The 18,073-nt window shown below is 35.8% G+C and overlaps 1 protein-coding gene and 1 pseudogene across 3 annotated transcripts in view; both read left to right on the forward strand.

The window, feature by feature from the left end:
- MSR1 (macrophage scavenger receptor 1) overlaps positions 1–18,073 on the forward strand; it is a 105,367-nt gene that overhangs the window by 50,696 nt on the left and 36,598 nt on the right. For 2 of the 3 annotated variants that reach the window (XR_005216023.1, XM_037831240.1), the window contains exon 8: positions 3,601–3,654. Coding sequence is in view for 2 of the 3 variants with exons in the window: in XM_037831240.1 (XP_037687168.1) it covers positions 3,601–3,654 (54 nt within the window). In the remaining variant the exon portion in view is untranslated. Of the gene's footprint in view, positions 1–3,600; positions 3,655–5,654; positions 6,701–18,073 lie in introns of those variants that run through there. The other variant, XM_037831241.1, reaches the window with a different exon arrangement.
- Positions 14,351–15,741, forward strand: LOC119529109 (annotated as a pseudogene).

An 18,073-nucleotide genomic window follows, 5' to 3' on the forward strand; every position in this document is an offset into this window, starting at 1 on the left:
TGAGCTGGTGATAAGGATTGTAGATGGGGAAAGAAGCACCTCTTGAGCAGTCTCTCTATGTAGAGGAGGAGAAAGTTGAGATTTTTGTTTGTTGTGTTTTTTCATTTAATTTGGATTTTTTATTTGAAGGAGATATTTGAATACCAAATACCGTTTAAATGATGACGGTAAGATAAAATAGAGGAGATGCTGAAGATGGAAGAATTAAGGGGGGGAAGATGGTGTAGGCTTAACAAGAAAATAGAATGTGAAGAATTTAGGGAATAGGAAGAAGCATAAGGCTTAGGATGGGGGATGGTTCCATATGAAATTGAAATACCTGAAAAAGAGGAGATACCTACAGCTGCAGAAAAGATTGTCTGAACTGACTGAGGCATGTATGTGAAAAGGTGTAATTTAGTATGCTCATATGAGGTACACAAAAAATGTTTAAAATAGTAATGTTATTGGAATTCATATTCAATACTTTTTACATTTTTTAAAGTTATAGTGTCAGTCAGTATATTACATAGTATTCTACTTCTCATTTTCCAATGACTTAGAAACATAAACTCCTTATTTTTAGTTGAAGAGTGACATAAAACAGGAGATGGTTAACTCCATGATTTCACGAAGCCCCTGGGCTCATTTTTAGCCAAAACTGTCATTCTAAAGGAGCATTCCTGTTCTCTTACAAGGACATTTTTGATGTGTTCAAGTGTGAGAAAAAAGATTTCCAAGTATCATCTGCAAGGAAATCCCTCAATCATGATAAAATCACATAAGATATTTGTAATTTATTTATAAGAAGAGGTTTCATTTTTACTGTCTTCAAGAAAAAATGTCAATGTGGTATAAGAAAAAAAGTAAAATAAAATAAAATAAAAAAACACTAACTTTTTACTTATCATAGGATCCTAGCACTATAAGGACATTAGGTAGGTCATTAGTTCAGGGTTCTGGCTGAGTATTTTTGTTAAAATATCCAAGACAAACTGTGGGGTGAAAAGACTTCCACAAGTAAAGTAGTCTTTTTCTAATTGTGAAATGATGAAATGATGACATTAAGCTTGTTTATTTGTATTATCTTCTCTGAAGAGAATTAAACCGATGAGTTTACCCTGTTTAAAGCCCCTGCCCCCTCCAATAAGAAGAAATAATTTCTTAGATTTTTGCCTTTTGAACAACCTTAAACTTTGATATTATATTTATATTAAAAGGGTACCGTAAAAAAATGTAGGAAACGTTTTGGGTATTTTGTGCTAAATTAATAATTGTGGGCTCTCTAGCAGTGCCTAAAATGATTCAATCACAAGAAAATGATGGTAAAGTATAATCACATATGCAAAGTAATCAGAGACATTCTCTTCACAATATGCTAAAAAGGATGGTTAGCATCTCATTAAATCTCTAAAATAAAATTTCAATTGGTTACAAAAAACAAAAGATAAGTGCAGACAATTAAATAAAGAACCAGAAAATAAATTAAGAATATTCAACTTGAAATAATGTATGCTTTTTAAATGCTAAATCTCAAGATTCATTCTACTCATTACACATTACATTTTTTAGTTTAGTAACTTAAGAACTAAAATTTCTTCTCTAAGAGGTGAATATGGACAAAAGTTCAAAGTGAAGCACAGATCAAGACAAAGTAAATTAGAGAAAGCAAAAGAAACCCAAAAATTAAGATTAAAATTTAAAATAAAATAAAAACTAATTGTGCCATAAAAAGTGAACTGAGTTTAAACGTCCTTCACTCTCATTCCCTGAGAATAAAATTATAGAGGGGAAGTTCTAGCTAAGCTTTGGGAAATGTTATGAAATAGAAGTAATAATAATAGTAGCTAGCATCCCTTATATGCATCTCTTACGTGCAAGGTGCTTTATAAACATCAACACTAATTTTCAAGGCAACCCTGCCATGGAATGTATTATTTTTTCATTTTACAGGCTTGTCCTGAGTCACCTAACTTGTAAGTGAAACAGCAAAATAAAATCAAGGAGGATTTATTTTTTTTACTCTTGTTATCCAAGGCTCATGATTTTTAAACTATGTTTTCTGAACTCTTGGCTAGAAAGATGCAAGCCTTTAATTTTGTTGGGAGAGGAGGGGGAATGAAGAGTATTAACAAAGATTTTATACAAATACAAAGGAGCACTAGTATCAGTTCTAGATTTGTGCCAAGAAGGTAATCACTTGCATGATAGATTTTTGAGGACTGTTAGAAGAAGAATCAATAACGTCAAATAAAAAACAAATCCAGAGACTTTATTCAAAAGGATTATTGCAAAGTGGGGAAAAAAACTATTGCAATATGGAGAAAGTTCAGCCCGTAAGATCTGCAAGTTTCTCTAGGATTAGAAAAAAAAAAGTTTTCTTTTATAGGGAGGAGCAAACAAGGCTAGAAAGAACTGGATTTGGAAAGAGGGATGAAAAATGGTGGTGTGAAGGGACAGTAGATCAGAAAATGTTTTATCCTGAGATCAGCCTATTCTAAGAAGAGACCACTAAGGAGCCTTCTGGTTTAAGCTGAGGGGATGAAAGTCCGAGGACCTGGGGAAGGAAAGAAATTTAATCAAAGTTTGGTTGACAAGCATTTTGTTCCATTAAATCAGTGGGACAAGCAGTTCAGCTAACCATTTATGAGGCAAAGAATGGAAATTCGGAGGGTGTGTCTTATCTAAGTATTGGGGAACGATGTTTCTTTGTAGTAAGCAGTTTCCTGGAGGGTGGCAGGGTTTCTTTACCCATCTCTGTTTTCCGGGGTCACAGGGTTTGGGCAAAGTTCAACATTCGCGGTAACCAAGAGTAGTGCCACTCCCAGGAGATGAAATTTTCCCCATTAGAATCTCATGATGGTATTGAAAGACTGTCTTCTGGAGACCTCTTTAAAAAGGAAGCGGTGGATGAAGTAGCAGTTCATTAGCAAAGACCAAGGTCCTAGCAATGCTTCCCTGTCTTTGAAGCTATGACACTCATATAAAAGGATATTTATACCACACTATATGTGTGTATATGGATGAGATTTCTCAAAGCTAATCCTGACAGAATAGAAGCTTGGATGCTTTAAAGTCCCTCCTCCCTACCCCAAGGGTAGATGTTATCAGAATCTCTGCACTCCCAGGAATTCATCCACAGCCCAGTGTTTAGGATGCTCTTCCATAAAGAAATGGAAAACAAGATAGATAAATCCTAAAGGGAATAAACACAGGATGAGCAATTGTGTGAGGGCTCTCAAAAGCAAAGACTGTGGCTCCTGGGGACAGGGTGAGGCACAATCAAAGAAAGAGGGAAAAAGAGTGACTAAGCACAAAACAAACTGCTTATACTTCAGTTTTGCCTATTGTAGGAAAATATAAAATTTATTGACCTTATAAATAATTTCAGATAATGTGTGTAAAAGGATCTACCCAGCACAATGCCAGGTTTATAACAGGGCTTCAAAAATGATAGCTATTATTATTATCATCAACATGGTTGTCTGTAGGTTATTATAAATTGATACTTTAGATTGCCTTGTGATGCTCTGTCTCCACTGAAAACAGCATTGTGAGTTGCCCTAATTAAAGTTTTTTTTGCTTGTTTTTTTGTTTGTTTTTTTGCTTTTCTTTTTCAAGGTAATTCTGGACAAAAAGGCCAGAAAGGAGAAAAGGGGAGTGGAAGCATTCTAAGTAAGTGCATAGTTTCTTGTTTTCTGCATGTGCTATTGACTATCTATGCGTCTGTAATAAATGGACCAGTGGTAACAGTGGGCTGGATTTGTGTCAAATGTTGAGAATTTCAGCATTGATCCATAGTCTATGAAAGCCAGCCACAGTTTTCTCCAAGATAAAGCATGCTAATTGGAGTAAAACAAATCGATTAAATTACACAATTCTTTGAATCTTATTGTTCATTTGTATTTTGTTTTTATGATGAGCACTATTTTCTAAAAATTCCACATAGAAAATTGTTCAATTTTCAAGCCAATTTCTATCCACTGAAGGAAAATCAAGCCTATGAATAGAAACAATTACAGCCTCCTTATCTACTAACTGAGCTAACTGAAAGCTTATATATAAGAATTTGGCTAAAGTAGGCTCCCTGCTTCCAGATTAATTCACTGACAGCTGGGTTTGGTTTTGTTTTACTAAAAACTTGGAAAAATGTTATTTAACATGCTCAAGCTTCAAAACTCTGCATCAGAAGAGATTTAAGAGGATCTTTATAGATAGACTGCTGCCCTCATGTTGGCATATAGAGAATCTGCAAATTGGGCTTTAAAAATTAAATAGTGGATGAAATGTCTTCATTGAGCCATGCCATAAACTGATTGTTGTGTGCCTAGATAGGCCCAAACCACAGTGATATAATGGAAGGATTATTGAAGGGAATAAACAATCTCACTTGACTTCTTAGAATCAAAGGGCTCCTCCCCTGTGCACCCAATGGAAGAGAGATGAGATGTGGGTGTGTGTCTGTGGGACTATCTGATGCAAACACACAGCAATCAATCTTTATCCATCAGGGGTCTTTTCCAGGCAGACAATGGTAAATCCTTAAATGTAATAAATTACAATTTTTAGTTGAGATCAATATTTTATAAAATACAATACTAATGTCTTTACCTTAATCAAAAATAATTATTTTAACCTAATACTATGTATGGATGCCACATTTACACACTTAGGTTCATCTAATACCAGCCATTAGAGCACAGTGTAACCACAATGCTTTCAAAAACTTGCCTTATCCATGTGTGTTGGCCCCAAAGTTGAACAATACAAAGTACTGTATATCTTCTGAGTGCTTTTGTGTTCTTCAAGGATTGCTATTATTATTAATAATAATGTATTAAGATAATAGAAACACTAGTATATCTTTTTCCTTTAATCGATTCATTCTTCAAAGTGGTCACTTTTGTCTTCTGTATACATTTTACTCTATTTATTTATTCCCCTTTTTCTTTTCCACTCCATTTTTCTTTTCAGTTCTGTTTCACTTACAGTTCTCTCTTCCCTATCTCTATTTTTAACTCTACCTTTATTTTATCTTTCATTCTTCTTTATCTCATTTTCTTCTTTTCCTGAGGCTTTCTCTGAACTTCATAACATTGACTCTGGTCAAGTTTGACAGATAAGGAAAATTCTTTATATCATATATATAGTCATCTATACACTATGTCCTCCTTTTTCCTTGTTTAAGATAACAATATGACAGTCATCTGTCCCTGTCAATACATATAGCTCTCTTTTCTCTTAATGGATACACTTTATTCCATTACACAGCTATAATTATCTATAGTTATCTATAATTACTCTAATTATCATAATATGGGCATTCAATCCCTTAGTCAAGAACATTTAGTGATTTTTGTTCACTTTAATTTGGCTTTAACGAACAATGCTATATTTGACATTCCCATACATGATCTTTTGGGAATACTTTTTAATAGAGAATTTGTTAGAAATGAATTAATGGTTCAAATGTTATATGCATTTTACAATTTAATAGTGTCTTCCAAATGGCTCCAAAAAGGTTGTACCAATTTATTATGTATGAAAGTGCCTGATTCCCACATAAATTATTTCTATATGAAAATTTATATTAATATATATTTCTTATATTTTTGAGGCATGGTTTAAATATAATAAAAATAATCATTAATTTCCTCTTTTATATTATGTATCAGGACCGGTACGACTCCCTGATCATATTAGGGCAGGGCCCTTTTAAGATCAGTTGGGTTGGGCGGGACACCCTCTGCTACCATCTCAATAAAAAGCCCTTCACTTCTGGACCAGTCATCAGCACAACTGACTTCCAGGATCCTTTTGTGGCTCCTCCAACCAGCTGACCTCCGTTCCTGTGTCTTTCCTGGTTTCTGCATGGCTTCTTCTCCTGGTCTTTGGTGCTATTTGGGCCTCTCCTCCCATGCTCACATCTTTCCCAGCTCCAGTACTCTGCCACCACCATTGCTGAGCATCCAGGCCCAGGACGCCTCCCGTGTACTGACTGGCCAGCTGCTCCAGCCAGTCCCTGGATGCTAGGCCAGGAACCATAATCTATTGGTTTCTAGGGCAAATCTCATGGGTATGATTAGACATGTATTCTTTACATTTAAAAACACTATTCTTAACCAGGGATAGGGATGACATAGAAGATTCATCATTCAGTCAGCATTAGTTCATTGTGTGCTTCTTAGGGCTGGACATATAACAACTAAAAAGGTAGATATCTTCTCTGGCCTTATGGAGATGTTTCCATGAGAAACATAGTGAATGGGCAATTACTTGCATAAGCAGAGCTAGATTGGGGAAGAACAGGGCTCTATAAGTATTCAGAGGAGATCAAGATTTTTTAACCCATCAGAGTGTTAAAAAAGTTAATTGATTTTGATTTGCCTTCTAATTCTCCAAATTACAGCATATTTTTTTTGAAGTGTTATAATGAGGCAAAAGTGGAATTTGGAAAGTTTATTCAATAATTTGTACTAAAGCCAAAACATTTTTTCCTTAAATTACTCAGTCATTCCAAACAAAATCATTTTGGTTGTGAAAAAATATGTTGATAATTTTTTTATTTACAAAGCTCTTTGTGTTTTATGCTTTATGTAACCAGTATAGATTCTGGAGAAGATTTATTTCAATAGAACTTGAGATATTTTGGGTAGGCGAAGAAAGGTATGAAAATAGGAAAGCAGTAAAGGAAAGCAAAAGACAGACTGAAAAAAAAAAAGGAATAGGTAAAATGTGGGATTCCATGTTATTCCATGTCTTCCTATTGATTAACCAAAATTTCACAACTCTCCAATCTTTCCCTTTTTAACCCATAGCCCCAGGGTTATGGGTTGCACCATTAAGGTTCTAACATAATTAAGTGTATCTTATGTATCTGTATGTGTATCTCACTGTTTCCATTCTCTCTGTAAAATAGACATCTTAACACCTACCTCACAGGGTTGTTGTGAGGGTCAAATAAGATACTGTGTGTGAAGACACTCTGTAAAATCATAAAGTGCTGTAAAACACTTAAGGACTGGTTCGTAGTGTCCTCTCTGTACTAGAGCAGCTGTTTCTCACCAATGTAATGCAGACATTTTAAATATGTAATCAAAACAGCAGTGGAGCAGTGGAGCAAAATGAAAATGAGAGAAATCAAATAAATGTCATGGACAAAAAGAGAGATGCTTTATATCTGATAGCTAGCTAGCTAGCTAGATACGTAAATACATAGACACATAGATAGATACATAGATAAAGATTTTACATTAGATAGAGCAATGCAAGTATGACCAGATCTCACAAATCAGTGAATTAGTCTGAACCGAGCAGAAGAGCATAAGTCATAAATAAAAGGAATGACTGAACTGAGCCTATGCTGGAGGCCAGAAGTCATCAACAGAGGTCAGAACAAAATGTCAGAATAATAAAACAAGGGTCCGGGCTCTGAAGGACAAAGCTCCAACAAGAGTTGAAACAGATTAAAGTTGTCAATGTTACTCTCAGTCTGTGCCACGTGACACAAAAGTCTCCAGGAAAACAAAGGGGTAGAAATCAGCAATCATCCCAATAGTCCTCAAAATTAGCAACCTGGAAAGATTCAACAGCCAGTTTATGCAACCATCTAGATATCATTGGGGTCTCTTTTTCCATGGTTTAATTTAATGTGACTTCTTATCCTGATCATTAAAATTACTCGGTACAAGAGGTCAGGTAGTGTGGGGAAACCTTTTCTTCTGCCAACATGCATTGGTCCACGTTGAACCCAGAATGGGCCTTTATACCAGAAATACTGGGAGACAATTCTAGGGGATTCAGTTCACAATTTTCTGGCATTTCAGACTACAAATAGATTGTTAAGTGTGTGAAAAAGGAACCTGAACTTTCCAAAACGTAAGTCCGCACCAAGCTCTGACATTGGTCACAATGGTTTGTCTCTGTGTTCTTACCTTAACTTGGAAAAGGCAAGTATTTTAGGGAACCTCAGGAATTCCTACCATGCAATTATACAACTGTGCATACTGGTCTGTCCTAAATGTTCCTATTATTGTTTGATTTGGTACTATTTTTTTTTTCTGTGCTTTGCTTCTGCACAAGTAGACTGTAACTAGAATGTGAATTTAGAAGTATCTTATTTTGAATTTTATACATGATTTGAAAAATCAATTTTCTTTCATTAGATTTCAGCTCAATCTTAAATGAATTCTGATGTTTCCCAAAACATTCATTTGCTCAAAATAAAGCCTCCTTCCCCAATCAGTAAATGACTATAATAATGAACAGTTACTGAACATTCCCTGTATGCCAGGCGCTCTTGATGTATTATCTCACCTAATCCTCAGAAGAAACTTTGAGGTAAGTACTATTATTATTCCCATTTTATAGGTTAGAAATTGAGGCTTACTGCTAATAGTGCAAGAGCAGAAATCAAAGCCAGGTCTGTCTGTCCCCAAAGTTCCTATTTGTAACTGTGACTCAACACAAGACACCCACAATGCTTTATGTATTTTTATATATAAATATCACAAATATGTATGGGGAGGTTAGGAAAGAGAGGTCTATAATGAGCAGTTTGGTTTTCTAGCATGGGCTTAATAGTTTTAGGACCCTAGGGAGATAAAAAGTCTTACAGTATGACTTCCAGTAGGTCAGATTCCAAAAAAACATTCTCAATCTTTGTTTACTTTTCTACCTTCATTTACTACTACAGGTTTTGCCTCTAGTCTCTCCCGCAAGTACATTACTCAAAAAACATTCTTCCTGGAGTGTGCACAAAGCTTCCATTATCACTAATGAGAGTTACTTATGTGCACCAGGGGAAGAAGTTACCTGTTAATATTCTATCTTTATTTCAGTAACTGGCTTGGTTTTAACATCCTTCAATATAATTTGGCGGCTTTGATGTCTCTCTTCTTTGATGATGTCTCCACAATGTACTTTTTTCGGTAGCAGCAGTCATGAGTTAGCAGAAAAGAGTATACTTGAGAAAGCAGTGATATATCTAAGTAACTCAGATACATGCTGTTCATTCTTGACAGTTATGTGGAATTTAAAGCCTTCTGTGATTTCACAAACTTGCTAAAATCACGGTGTACCTTCAATTAAACAATGGATGTGTTCCTTAATACTGTGTATAACTAATCTTTCTTGTAAATTGAAATATAGATTTGACTCAGTAATGGATCCAACAGTTAACACCTGTCCTGTTTAGTCCCCATTCCAGCTAACTCTGACAGCCTAACTCTCACCAGGATCGACCATAAAACAATGCAATATAGCACCAGCCAGGTCTCTTGAGCCAGCAAAATCAAATCATCCAATTATGTGCAGGCATGCAGTTGGAGGAGTCAGGCCCAACACACCACTTCTCTTGCATCCACACTCTCTGATGACCTAATGGCTTTCCTAACCTTCCTCAGAGAACTGGATTCCTATTCTACAGTAAGAAAGAAATTTATTCATACTCTCAAACAAGATCGTTTACTTTATTCAAATTAAGGCACCTTCCCTGTGCTGGTTTACAGCCAGTTATTTGCTCCCCTCCCTGGAACATCTGTGCAGACGTGCTGCCTGCAAAGCGAGTCTAAGACCAAATTCCCGGAAGCACACAGCGTACTTATACTTGGACTGTCCAAGAAATCCCTCCATTCTGGCTTTCTCTGCTGACTTCTGACCTTCTGGGCTGCTTATTCCCATTTCCTGCTTCCTCTGAAATTGTACTCTCATCCTGCTGCATTCACTTCAAGGTAAAATACATGCGTCCCAGCAAACTTTCAGTTGGTTATCATTACAGGTAACTAGTTAAAGAAATTCTATTGTGGATTCTTCAGTAAAATGACAAGCATGCTTCTTCCTAATAATCTTTTGTGTAATTCTGTATTTTCATTTTCCAGAAATGTTAAAAGACAGATAAACCTCTATAACTGAATACACTGAATATGAATATTTAGCTCCTAAGTATAATATTTTCACAACTATGCCACATGACTAGCAGCATATTCACATTTGTCCCTATTTAAAATGGTTATCTATTCTATTTCAAAACATCTTCTGCCCTAAACTCTCTCCTGTTATATTCTCACTTTGTCCTTTTACCCATTATACTTCCTGCACCCAGAAACACTATTTCTACTCCAAAAAAACATGAAATATATTAATCATGATAAATTATTAATGTAGTGAGGTAAGTGTGATTTTTTAAATAAGAATCTTCTAAGCCTTGGAAGCAGATATTTCAGTGACAAAGTGATTACACTGAAAAAAGAGGTTTCTGATATGATCAAATCACAATATTATGGGTATAACTGCTTAGTAATTTCCATTAATAAAGGAAAAAGTTTGCATTTGCATTTCAATTTCTCGTTTGATTTGTAAATAATCAAAAACAAACTATAAGGCAGGCAAAAGTAAAAGGGAAGGTGTGAATAATTTTTCTGAATGTCTGTGAGCAGCCTCGTGTCTAAATCTTTGCATTATCAAGGCTGGAACTGTTTTACAGTGAGCAAGATACTGCCTTGGTTTTCTTTGACTCAGTTTGTTTTTTAAGGGCCTGAATCTTACCATTAATAATAATAATAATAATAATAAATAATAAATAAGGCATTTAAGTATTTTTTAGCTATGAAGAGAATTCCATTTTTGTTTAAGTTTCTTGACAATATTGTGGTTTCACATTTCAGTGATGTTCTTTTACATGGTGATATTTCATGAAATTGCCAGGAGTGATGCAATTTAAGTAGACAAAAACCAATGGTAATGAGATTAGTGATAAATGGAATGACCCAAGAAATCACTTCTAATAGTCTTTGTCAAATAACCACAACTGATGTATTTTTAAAGAACTTTTAAAGTGGGAAGTAACAGAAGTTTGCTTAATCAAGGTGTAAAATGTATTGGTTCATATAATTGAGAATTCTAAAAGACGGCCTTTGTTTCAAACATGGCAGGATCCAGGAGTTCAAACTGAGTCTTTTAGATTTCTCTCACTGTCTCTTTATGACATTTTAAAAATAAGAATGTCTTTTTATTAGAGAAATCATAGATTTACAAAATATTCATGCAGAAAATACAGAGTTTCCATATATCCCCCCACAGGCAGTTTTTTCCTATTAATACTGCTTTAATATGTTATTTTGTTCAAATTGATGAAAAAATATTATTATAATTGTACTATTAACTATAGTCCATGGTATACATAGCCATGGACAATATACAATCCTATGTTTTTTTCCTTAAATTTTTATTCTAGCAGCATATCTATAACCTAAGATTTCTCCTTTTAACCATATTCAAATATATAATTCAGTGTAGTTAATTATTTTCACAATGTTGTGCTATTGTCACCACCACCAATTACCAAAAGTTTTCCATTACCCCAAACATAAATTCTGTACCAGTTAAGATTAACTCCCCGTTCTCTACCCCTATCCTGGCCTCTGGTAATCTGTATTCCAGTTTCTGACACTGAATTTGCTTCTTTAATCATTTCATATAATATTTGTCCTTTTGTGTCTGGCTTATTTCGCTCAGCATGAACTCCATTCCTTCTCACGGTTGAATAATATTCCATTGTATGTATAATCCACATATTGTTTTTCCATTCATCTGTTGATGGACACTTGGTTGTTTCTGTCTTTTGTCAATTGTGAATAATGCTGATATATGTATGAGTTGAGTCCCTGCTTTAATATTTTTGGGTATAGACTTAGAACTGGGATTGCCAGATCTTATGGTAATTCTGTACTTACCTTTCTGGGGAACCACCAAACCATTTTCCACAGCAGCTGTACTTTTACATTCCCACCAACAATGAATGAGTGTTCCTATTTCTCCACATTCTCTCCAACACTTATTTTCCATTTTTGATTTTTTAATAGTAAGCATTCTAGTGGATGTGAAATGGTATTGCATTGTGGTTCTGATTTGCATTTCCCTAATGGTTAATGATGTTTCACATCTTTTCATGTGATTTTTAGGTATTTTTATATTTTATTTGGAGAAATGTCTCTTCAAGTCTTTTGCCCATTTTTTAATTCAGATGTTGATCCTTTTGTTGTTGAGTTGTAGAATTTCTTTATATATTCTAGATATTAATCCCTTATCAATAGATATGCTTTCCCAGCACCATTTGTTGAAGAGACTTTTTTTTTTTTTTAGTGAAAATCAGTTTGCCATACATATGAGGGTTTTCTCTGTGTTGTTCAGTTGTAGAATCTGTTTATATATTCTGGATATTAAACTATTTTCAGATATGTGGTGTTCTACTTTGCTAATGCTGCCAGAATGCAAAACACCAGAGATGGATTTGGCTTTTATAAAATGGGGTTTATTTGGTTACACCATTACAGTCTTAAGGCCATGAAGTGTCCAAGGTAATACATCAGCAATCAGGTACCTTCACTGGAGGATGGCCAATGGTGTCCGGAAAACCTCTGTTAGCTGGGAAGGCACGTGGCTGACGTCTGCTCCAAAGTTCTGGTTTCAAAATGGCTTTCTCCCAGGATGTTCCTCTCTAGGCTGCAGTTCCTCAAAAATGTCACTCTTAGTTGCACTTGGGATATTTGTCCCCTCTCAGCTTCTCTGGAGCAAGAGTCTGCTTTCAATGGCTATCTTCAAACTGTCTCTCATCTGCAGCTCCTGTGCTCTCTTCAAAGTGTCCCTCTCGGCTGTAGCTCCTTTTCAAAATGTCACTCTCAGTTGCACTGAGTTCCTTCTGTTTGCCAGCTCATTTATATGGCTCCACGGATCCAGGCCCACCCTGAATGGGTGGGGCCGTGCCTCCATGGTAATATCTCACCCGAGTTATCACCTGCAGTGGGGTGGAGCACATCTCCACGGAAATACTCAATGAATTACAATCTAATTAACACTGATAGGTCTGCCCATGCAAGATTACATAAAAGATAATGGCATTTGGGGGACATAATACATTCAAACTGGCACATATGGATTCCAAATATTTTCTCCCATTCTCTAAGTTACTTAGAGTTATCCCTTCCACATCATGGGGATTAGGGTGCAGTGCCCCTATGATCTGGAAAATCTGCCTAAAATTTTTTTGTCAGGCTTTCAGGAAACTCCCTAGCTGCCTCCTGATCAGCAGATGCTGCCTCTCTCGTTACTTTTACATTGCATAGGCCAAACCTTTTTTTTAAATTTTCAAACCAGGCTTTGCTGGTCTGAATCTGTAAGGGTAGAACTTCATCTTCATTTTCCTTTAGGGAATCATGTAAGGACTTAGTCTTTTCTCATATGATGCCAGATTCTACTGCAATGCCTTTATTATTAACCATCTTGCACCCAAAAGAATGTTGCACTTTCTATGTGCAAGAGATGCGGATTCTTATGGTTGATGCAAATGCTTTGCAGTTGCTGGTGTAGCAGCAGCAAGGGCTTCATGGATTTCCTTCTCTTTTTTTCTTGATCTAACTTATGGTCGAGTCATTAATGCACTAGTGAAGGCCAACCACAGCAGCTGTTTTGCCTGAACAGAGCATAGCTAACAATTCTACTTTTTCCTTCAAGTTCGTCACTTTCTTCTGTTTGTTGGGAGCACTTGCTGAACCACTAGGAACATTATGCTGGGAACCCATGATTTTAATCGAGTTTATAATGTTTAAACAACACAGGATACCAGAAGCTTGAGATGCAAAGATCACTACAAGATCACTGCAAGATCAGATGTGGCCCTCTCTCTCTAACTAAGCCACCTTGGCAGGTGACCTCGCTACTCTCCCCGCCACGTGGGACCTGACTCCTAGGGCTGTAAATCTCCCTGGTAATGCAGGATATGACTCCTGGGGATGAATCTGGACCCAGTATCATGGGATTGAGAACATCTTCTTGACCAAAAGGGGGATGTGAAATGAAATGAAATAAAGCTTCAGTGGCTCAGAGATTTCAAATGGAGTCGAGAGGTCACTCTGGTGGACATTATTACACACTATATAGATAACACTTTTTAGGTTTTAATATATTGGTATAGCTAGAATAAATACCTGAAACTACCAAACTCCAACCCAGTAGCCTTGACTCTTGAAGACGATTGTATAACAATGTAGCTTACAATGGGTGGCAGTAAATATGATTGTGAAAACTCTGTGGATCACACTCCCTTTATCCAGTGTATTGATGGATGAGTAGAAAAATGGGGACAAAACCTAAATGAAAAATAGGGCAGACTTGGCGGGGGGTGATCTGGGTAGGTTTTTGTTTTTGTTTTTTTTTTTTTTTTTTTTGATTCTGATTCTGATTCTTTCTGGTGTAAGGAAAATGTTCGAAAATGGATTGGGTTGAGGAATGCACAACTATAAGATGGTACTGTGAACAGTTGATTGTACAGTATGTGAATGTTTCGCAACAAAACTGAATGAAAAAAAAAAAGTAGATGCCTTTGAATCCTGGCCTCAATCAAACAAAACCTGGAAATTTCCCGCCTCTTCCAGTTTTCAGTAGTGAATCTGAACCTAGTAACAGCCATGTCATGAAGTCTTACTCACTGCTACTTACAGTGACTGGCCTGGGAAGAAGAGAGTTTAGTAGATGTCATTGAAGATCTTCCAGCTAGAAGAAAACAAAGTCGTGAAGATGGGGAAAAGACATTTGTTGAACAAATGACAGTATTTGATAAAAAGTCACTTACAGATTTTAGATGGGCAATATGAAGTAGCCATATGGGAAATGGAAAAAAAAAGTCCAATAAGCAAGAAAAGAGCAACATGGAAAACTATTCTTGATGGGAAGAGGGTGCCTCCATTTGAAACATTTTCTCAGGAAGCTACATTGCCGTTCCCTCTTCTTTCGAAAGGAGAGGCCAGTGATCTATCTACAGCTCCTATAGCCAATCTTCTTGCCACTAGAAGTTGAGTCTCTCCATCTAGAAAATAAGCCTGGTTCAGTTACGCCTACTCAGACTATTGCTGTTAAAAAATCATTGGCTCCAGATCTACAAACAAGAAAAGAAAAAGATATCTCAAATGAAAACTGGCAAAAATGAAGAATATTTTATTAGTTCCTTTGTAACAACAATACAAAACAACAAGCTGAAGCAAGAGACGATATACATCGTCCTTGGTGCACTCTGAACTACCACAGACTTGACAGTTTACTGAAGCGTCTTAAACCCTGCCATAGCAGATTTATCCTCCATTATGTTTATCATCCAAAAGGTGCTAGGATAGATATATCTATCAATGAGTGTTATGATGGCTCCTATGCAGGAAATCCTCAGGCTATTCATTGCCAACCTGAATTTGCCCTTAGGTGCAACAGACCAGTCAAGAGAACACCTATCATGCACATTCTTGTATGCAGGCCAAAATGAACAAAAGCAAGCACGTCTGAATTTCTTGAATCTGAAGATGGAGAAGTGGAACAGCAACAAACATACAGTAGTGTACATTCATACAATCATCTATATTTCCATAGTGATAACTGCTTATCTTTCTGTCTACAAGATACGGAAGTAGAGAGAGAAGAGAAAAAGATCCCAAATGTATAAGAGAAAAACAATCTTACACACTTGAAGAATTTGCTGATGTTAATGAAGGAGAGAAAGAAATGATGAAATTATGAAATCTCCATGTCACGAAGCATGGGTTTATTGCTGACAATCAAAAGAATCATGCTTGTATGCTGTCTGTAGAAAATTGTGGGCAGAAAATAATTAAGAAGAATTTATTTCGAAACTTCATGCTTCCTCTAGTCAGCATCTGGGAACAGCTGGTGTTTCCAGGGTTTCAAAACAGAGCAAAACAACAAAACTCTGAAAAGACCTGACCCAATGCTATCAACAAAAACTGAAATTACATTCTAGAGAATTCAACCTCTAGAAAGAGTTGTATTTGTGTTTTTGTTTTTACTCACAGGTTTCAAACAGGCACTGTTAGATGAAGTAAATGATTTCAACAAGTATATTTGTATCAGGGTTCTTCACATTTTGCAAGCATTTCATGTTTATCAGTTTTATTAATGTCATTAAAACATTCTTTAGTTTGAGCATTGAAAAAAAAAAAAAATCACTGCAAGACATCACATGAGAGATGGCCATAAACATGCTTGGCATCCCCAAATCAGTGTGTAGAACCTTTGCTCTTTTACTACAGATTTAATTTTAAGAAAAAATAATTGTGTAGCTGTTCATTTATGTTATTCAACATTAAAATACATGCTGTACATATTATATACAACAGTATACACACTGTATGTATTTATGAGTTACTAAACTTCTTAAGATATCTCTACATTTCTGGCCTTTGTGTGTCATCTGCAGCTTCCACAAAACTCCCAAAAAATTCCCATTTAATTTCTCATGCTGACCCATGATATACTGAAACCACGATGTGGGGAGTCACAATGTGGAAGGAATAACTGTACATGATGAAGCCCTATGAGGAACAAAAGTTTTTAATTTTGATGAAGTCTTATTTATCTATTTTTTCTTTTGTTGTTCATGCTTTTGGTGTAAAGTTTAAGAAACCATTGCCTCAGACAAGATCCTGATGATTCTTCCCTATGTTTCCTTCTAGAGTTTTATAGTTTCATTTCTTATATGTTTATCGTTGACCCATTTTAAGTCAATTTTTGTATATGGTGTGAGGTTGGGATCCACCTTCATTCTTTGGCATATGGAGATAGTTTCCCAGCACCATTTGTTGAAGAGACTTCTTTCTCCATTGAGTGGACTTGGCACCCTTGTCAAAAATCAATTGGCTACAAACTTGGCAGGTGAACTCACTGCCCTCCCTCCTATGTGGGACAGGACTCTCAGGGGTGTAAATCTCCCTGGCAATGCAGGATATGACTCCCAGGGATGAACCTGGACCCACAATGGTGGGATTGAGGACATCTTCTTGACCAAAAGGGGGAAGTGGAATGAAACAAAATAAAGTTTCAATGGCTGAGAGATTTCAAATGGAGTTGAGCAGTCACTCTGGTGGGTATTCTTATGCACTATATAGATATCCCTTTCTAGGTTTTAGTGAATTGGAATAGCTAGAAGTAAATACCTGAAACTATCAAACTCAAACCTAGTGGCCTTGACTCTTGAAGATGATTGTATAACTATGTACTTACAAGAAGTGACAGTATGATGGTGAAAACCTTGTGGATCACACTTCCTTCACCCAGTATATGGATGGATGAGGAGAAAAATGGGGGCAGGGACTAAATGAAGATTGGGGTGGGATGGAGGGAAATGATTTGGGTGTTCTTTTTCACTTTTGTTTTTTATTCTTATTTTTATTCTTTATGGTATAAAGAAAATGTTCAAAAATGGACTGTGGTGATGAAGGCACAACTATATGATAGTACTGTGAATAGTTGATTGTACAGCATGGATGAAGTGTATGATATGTGAATATCTCTCAATAAAACTGAATTTTTAAAAAATCAATTGGCCATAGATGTGAGGGGCTATATCTGAACTCTCAGTTTTGATTCATTGGTCTATCTGTCTGCCATTGTGCCAGTACCATGCTGTCTTGATTTCTGTAGCTTTGTAATAAGTTTTTAAATTGGGAAATATGAGTCCTCCAATCACATTCTTTTTCAAGATCATTTTGGCTATATAGTGTCCCTTACCTTTCCATATATATGTAATGATCAGCCTTTCCATTTCTGAAAAAAAAGGTGATTGGAATTTTTATTGGGATTGCATTGAAGCTCTAAATTGCTTTTGGTAGAATTGATATCTTCACAATATTTAGTCTTCTAATTCATGAACATGGAATGTCCTTCCATTTATTTAGGTCTTTGATTTCTTTTAACAATGTTTTGTAAATTTCCATGTATATATAGTTTACATCCTTGGTTAAATTTATTCCTAAATAATTGATTATTTTAGTTGCTATTATAAATGGAATTTTTTTCTTGATTTCCTCTTCAAATTGTTCATTACCAATGTATACAAATACTCCTGATTGTTGTTTCCTGATTGTGTACCCTGCCAATTTGCTGAATTTACTTATTAGCTCTAGTAGCTTTGTTGTGGATTTTTCAGGATCTTTTATATATAGGATCATGCCTTCTGCAAATAGGAAAAGTTTTCCTTCTTCCTTTCCAATATAGCTGCTTTTATTTCTTTTTCTTGCCTAATATCGCTGGTTAGAAC

The sequence above is a fragment of the Choloepus didactylus genome, chromosome 3 (genome assembly GCF_015220235.1).
Source record: "Choloepus didactylus isolate mChoDid1 chromosome 3, mChoDid1.pri, whole genome shotgun sequence".
NCBI lineage: Eukaryota > Metazoa > Chordata > Mammalia > Pilosa > Megalonychidae > Choloepus > Choloepus didactylus.